Genomic DNA, 6,746 nt, shown 5'->3' on the forward strand with positions numbered 1-6,746 from the left:
AACTATAACTGTACCAGATCTGATTCTCTTTCGTTTTTTTGTTTGTTTGTTTGTTTTTTATCTACTAGACTTCAACCGCAGTATATCTGGGGTGCTAGCGTACTGCACCTATGTCTTACGCCGTAGGTGTCTTAACGCAGTCTCCCATCCGTTGCACGGTGTCACCAATTGTAATGTCATATGGTGTTATGTTGTTATTTGCACTGTTATCATGTCATATGTTGTTATGTTGTTATTTGCGCTATGTAATTGCTGTATGTTTTTTCTCTATGTAATTGCTTTGTGTACCACAAATAATTCCAGGTCAGGCACCTGCTGCACTTGTCAAACAAAGATGATTCTGATCAGCAGGACAGCCAGGGAATTTGTAATAATGAAAAGGAAATAAATATGTCAGCTTCCATATTCCTCTCACTTCAGGTGTGCTTTAACTGGTTAATCCTATCTGGACGACTATTGTACGGCGCAGGGCTATATGGACGCATATTCGTGTCCAGTGTAGCTGTCGGGTGCGCGCACATGAGTGAGCGCCCGCCGCTCATTTTTAGCAGGATTTAAATGGCGGCAATTGGTGTAGGGGAACATGTTCCCTGAGCCAATCGAAGTGCCTGGAATGAATGGACATAACCCCGATCAGGGGCCATGTTCATTCATAATAACGAAAGTAAAAGAAATGTAAAAGTAAAAGAAATGTATAAAAAAACTCAAACACTTCCTGGTAACCTGGGATAGTGTCTGTAGTGTCTTTGGTGAAAAAGTAAAAATACAGACAAGATACAATTTATTTAAAAATAAATAAAATTAATCCATTCTAAAGCCCCCCCAGTTACCAAAAAAACTTGTTAAAACAAATAAACTAACAGTTAAAAAAAAGCCCAAAATAGTTACCTTAGGGACTTTTTTTTTAAATACATATGTTGTGAGGGTATTTTACTGTTATCTTACCAAAAGGGATTATTGACCGGATAATAAAAAAAAGGACAAAACAGAAAAAAATACACCTTTATTTCCAAATAATATATTGTCGCCATACATTGTGCTAGGAAGATAATTTAAATGTGATAGCCGGGACTAATGGCAAAAAAAATGTGGGTTTTATTTATTATAGAGCATTGCTTATTATTCAATTATAGGGGATGGAATTGGAGAAATAGTGTAGTGCAGTGTACAGTCACACATTGGTAACATGAATGGGCCCTCACATATTTTACTTTGTATAATCAGCAGGAAAGATGCTTTATCTGCACTGTTTTGTGAGTGGTCGGTGAATTCTGTCTGTTTTTGTGTGCACTATCTCCGTGTGTCCTAATTTCCTCTCACAACCCAAATACATAATAGTAGGTTAGCTGGCATCTGACCAACTTGGCTCTGTCAGCCATCCATATGACTGCTGCCTGTACAAGAGAATTAGGCTGTGAACTTCTTTAGGGACAGGGACAGATGTAAATTGTTCTCTGTACTCTACAAAAAGTGTTGCCTAGTGCATTGGTGGCTATATAAATAAGGGAAATCAATAGATAAATAGACCAAAATCTCCAAATCACAGCGGATTTTTGTGACATGACTACACAGGTGGCAGCTTTCCAAATGCAGGTCCCGGACAGTGACTCACTCACACACTGTGTTCTGTGAGACACGCATTCAGGCTGTCAGCAGTTAATGATGACCAGAAAATAAATGAGCATCTTCAAATGACTACAAGCTGAGAGTCCCTTTTTTTTTATAAAAAGGGGGAAATCACGCTGAGTCTGCAGGAGAGGGTTAACGTTGCATTCCTTGGTTATTTCTCAAGAGGGAAGATGCAAGTGGGAGGTTTGGGAGGAGGAAGGGGAGAGTAGTGACTCATGCTGGCAGTGTTCTTAAAGTCTTCTGAGGGGAACCCACAGCAAAAAGCCAAGGAACCTGAGACATCTGACAAGAGGCTAAACTTCAGGATGCTGCTTCTTCCTCTGCTGGGGGCTCTGTCCCTTTCTGTTTATGCAAAAACTCTGATTGATCCCAGCGCTGAGGAGGAGGCCATGGTGAGTTTCCTATCAAATACTAACAGAATGCATGAGGGGGTAGGAACAAGACATCTGTGCTCAGGGTAGCTATCAATGAATAGCCTGTTGGCTGCCTCAGCACTCTGATAGAAAGTCACAGGTAGTTTAGATGCCTTTTGTTTTCTCTTTAGCATATTTCCAGTTTACATATTCTGTTGCTGCACATCTGCCTGTTGCATCTCAGTATTTACATCACAGATATCTGTGGCGAGAATGAATACATCAATTCTATTAAGAAATGTTATAGAAAAGCTTTTTAGATAATAACTCACAGGGCAGGTTGCTGTTCTCAGATTCTCTTTGTAGCCTAGAGACTAATGAATGGTGATATCTGATTGCTGCGGGTCCCTTTGCCCCATGGCTGTTCTCCTGTCATTGTGAATAAAGCAGGTGCAAACAGATATGGGCCCTTATTCAATTCATTTTTTCTCCTGAGTATTCTCTATTTTTACACCTTACTAATAAATTGCCCTTTAAGCCACCAGCCAGTAAGAAAGTACCCAGAATAATTTTGACAGTACTTTTTCATCTACTTTTTGGTACTTTTTCAATTGCAAAGTGTTGGAAAGTTATTTTTAACAGAAAAATGTAAAATGATCTCCCAGGAGAAAATGTAGGAGAGAAAGTAAATTGAATATGAGCCATGTTGTCATATCCTTTACATGTAATTTTGTGAAAATAGCATTAGGAAAAACAACCAAAATGTATGGCTGTTAAATGTTTGTCCACCCAAAACTGGTACTCCGTTACAGGTGGAGTGGGGTGGACTAAGCCATTATCTGGCCTCCTCCATCCCTTGATATGTTGGCTACTACTCCTGACACTGATGCCACCCACCTCCGCATGTTTAATATTCCTACTTAAGCTTGGAGGTTGCTAATCGTGCAGTCTTGGTAAAATGACATAATTTATTAGTTTACCTGTGAGAATGAGGCCCCTCAAAATTTGCAAGGTACATGTATAAGATGGAAAACATATTCACAAAGATCTCAATGCTTGAATACCCATAGTTGTTTTCTTTTTAATTTTTAATTATCTGCTTGTCAACCAAAAAAACAAACATCAGTTTTGGGTGGATTTTAATTATTTCATGTTGAAATGGCAAATACTGTGAATGTAACAACTAGCTATCTAAAGTGTACCCGAGGCAATGGGGTTGATTCACTATAACAAGTAATGTGCCTTATCAGAGTTAACATGCCTTATCAGAGTTAACACACCTTATCAGGGTGAACATGCCTTATCAGAGTAATCATGCCTTATCAGAGTAGCATAGCGAGCGCTATAAACTTATGCCTGCTAACTGGCAATGACGAGAGCTCCACTTGTCCTGCCCCGAGCCCCTGCAGGTCCAATTACTTTAAAGGACATTTTCCCTGCACTTTGATTGACCCAATAGGCTGCCTGTCAAGTTTCCTGTCAAGTGACAGGCAGCCTATTAGGCCAATCAAAGAGCAGGGATGATGTCCTTTAAAGTGATTGGAACCGCTGGGGCTCAGGGCAGGACGAGTGGAGTTCTCATCATTGCCAATTAGCAGGCATAAGTTTGTAGCGCTCGCTATGTTACTCTGATAAGGCACATTCACTCTGATAAGGCATGATAACTCTGATAAGACACGCTATGTGTTATAGTGCTTCAACCCCAATATGTGACATGATGAGATAAACGTGTATGTACAGCGCAAAACATATTAATAACCAGGCTGTTTTACATGTTTTATTTTGCTGCTTGAAAGATGGAATATTTTACTATAAAGAAAATGTTTATGGTTGTAATTTGCTTATCAGTGATGTTTACTCATCACTGACAAGCAAATTACAACCATAAACATTTTCCTGGAAGAATACAACTTCTGAAAGCAGGAATAGATAAAAATTATAGTAATATGAACTATTGACCTTTTTCTAACTCTGGGACACTTAAAGCCAATGGTTACCACTTTAAAAATAAAAAAGTCAGATACTCACCTAAGGAGAGGGAAGGCCCGGTCCTAATGAGCCTTCCCTCTCCTCTCCCGGTGCCCTCGGTGCATCGCTGGCTCCCCCGTTCGCGTCCGCCGCAGGGACTTCAGAGGTCTTCGGGAGCACTCGGGCTTCCGAAGACGGGCCGCTCCATACTACGCACGCACGAGCGCGTCATAGAGGGCGCTCACGCATGCGTAGTATGGAGCGGCTGCGTCCTTGGAAGCCCGAGTGCTCCCGAAGGCTTCCGAAAGCTCCCTTCAGCTGTGGAAGTGGCAGTATTTGACCGAACTGGTCGAATACTGCTTCGGGGATCCTGCGCGGGACCGGGCACCGGGAGAGGAGAGGGAAGGCTCATTAGGACCGAGCCTTCCCTCTCCTTAGGTGAGTATCCGACTTTTTGATTTTTAAAGTGGTAAACATTCATTTTAATAGGCTGCCACTAATTAGACACAGTAAAACATTCAACCTACTTTGTAAATGTTTAAATATAAAAGAAAACCTTGGGATACTTAAAAAAGTCATTTTTAGGAGGAGGATAAATATGTTTGTTTATTTTATCAGTTTATTTTCACCTCGGGTTCACTTTAAACAAGGCTACGCATGTTTACAATCTTACTGCCTGCTATTTGTGTCAGTTTAGTCTCGGAAGAACAAATAAACTTCATAATTGTCCATTCGGCCAACATAGTAACAGTGGTGTGCCTGAGACTGCAGAGATCAGCTCTGCAATGAGGTCAGCATGCTATTTGGATTTGCCGGGAAGGCAACTGAGAGGCATTCAGTCAGTCTAAAGGTCCCTATAGACCTGATACTCTGTGCATGAAAGGAAGAATGCCAGCACTAAATGTCAGGAAATCAGGTAGATAAAGCCACTTATCTGGTGTAGTGGTGGCAAGCCAATCTCTGAAGATCCATGCTTACAGCACAAAGCCAGCAGAGCAGGGGGTATTATGGGTACTGCAACCCTCACTGGGTTTTACTCTATACATACAGAATACCCAGATAGCTCATTGTGACTGAGAACCTTTAGGAAAGTAAGATGGCAAATTAAACTCAATACATAGAAAGTGATAAACAAGACTGCGGTGGGTATGGGTTATAATCAGGTCTAATGGCTGTTGTGCAGGCCTTCTCGCTTTTTCAGAGGCAAACACAAAAACCTGATGCAAACACCACCACATAAATACAAAAACAGATAAATACCTAATAGGGATGATCAATGAGATGCAAATTCTTCCAAAATATGCACATTTGTATGCAAATGCATGCAGTTTGAAAATGGACCAATGGATCTTTTAGTAGAACTGCTATTGGCAGTACTGGTCCAGTTTATCCAACATTCCTGATCTAAATTCTGACTTTGTCAATAAGCCCCTTATTTGTTTCAAAAAAAGCCACCAAATTGGGTGGTGGGCTGGTTAACAATGTGTTTATATCAGTCAGTGAATTTGATTGGTTACAATATTGACAACTGGGAACATTTGGTGACTACTTTACAGTAGCTAGCAGGAAAAATAGAGTTCCTGAATTGTAGATCAACATTTGATGCATAAACAGTTGTATGTTCCTGCTGATGAATCGGTATTTGCACCACCAAACGTGAAATGTGTATTAGGTTCCGGAATTTTTTTCGCAACATCATAACCAAGAAAGGTTCCACAAGGTTAATTAACATGTACATAATCACCAAGACCCAAAAGGAGGAAGGGTCACCTTACTTGAACCCGTGTCAATACCACATCCAGGAACCAATCATGAACAACTTTTGCTCCAACGTGAGGAACGAGAATTGCATGTACAGGGTTACTGGGACCACTAGGCTGTAATTATCATAATTAATTGAGTTGCTTTCTATCACAAAGTTCTGCTTTGCTTCTAAGTTGCTGGAACACTTTTAATGCATGCACTCAGGGGACCTTCACAGTTTTAACTAACTGTTTATTTTTGTTCACTCTATTTAATGTTTTTTCTTTTTTTAAATTATGGTAAACCACTTGTTGTGCTACTGCTACTCTGTTGCCATCATTCCATTTCAAAGACAGCATATATAGTGGATATATCTGCTACATGTATGGAGCAGGCAGCCATTAGCTTTGTATTAACTGATGCAGAGACAGATTTAGGTGAAATCGGGCCCTAGGGAAGTAGCAACTTTGCGCCCACCCCTGATGGCCACCTGGCTTCTTTTTTTGGTAAGATTTGGTGGGGGCAGAGCCGGGACAAGGTCTTCCAGCACCCAAGGCTGAGGCACCAAAGTGCGCCCCTCCACCCCTCCCACCCCAGCTATCACACGCTGATTGATATTAGAATGAGACACCAAAGTGCGCCCCTCCATCCCTCCCACCCCCCACCCCAACATCTTAATCTCCAGTTATCTGGCTTGCAGTCACTGCCATGTATCCTCCTTTCTTATTTCTTGCTGCTTCAAACACAATAGGGAAATGATAGCTGAGTGAGTTGTGCGCCCCCTCCTACACTGCGCCCTGAGGCTCAGGGACGGATCTAGACCAAGTTGCCCCAAGTTGCGCCTGGGGCAAGGTCAGGTTTTGGCGCCTAAACTGCCATTCCCCATCCAAATTTTGCCGCCTTTTTAAGAAATACACAAACTGCGCCTGGGGCAAGAGACCCGCTTGCCCCCCGCCTAGATCCCTGCTGAGGCTTGAGCCTCTCTTGCCTCTGCTTCGGCCCAGCCCTGGGTGGGGACTAGTATCAACTAGGCTCCTATGCTCTCTCCAGGTC

The 6,746-nt window shown here is 41.8% G+C and overlaps 1 protein-coding gene across 1 annotated transcript in view; it reads left to right on the top strand.

Moving 5' to 3' along the window:
* Window positions 1-1,636: 1,636 nt before the first annotated feature.
* MMP19 (matrix metallopeptidase 19) overlaps window positions 1,637-6,746 on the top strand; it is a 68,923-nt gene continuing 63,813 nt past the window's right edge. The window contains exon 1 of the mRNA XM_068267581.1: window positions 1,637-2,021. Coding sequence (XP_068123682.1) covers window positions 1,845-2,021 — 177 coding nt within the window. The 5' untranslated portion in view covers window positions 1,637-1,844. The remainder of the gene's footprint in view (window positions 2,022-6,746) is intronic.

This window comes from Hyperolius riggenbachi, chromosome 2, assembly GCF_040937935.1.
Source record: "Hyperolius riggenbachi isolate aHypRig1 chromosome 2, aHypRig1.pri, whole genome shotgun sequence".
NCBI lineage: Eukaryota > Metazoa > Chordata > Amphibia > Anura > Hyperoliidae > Hyperolius > Hyperolius riggenbachi.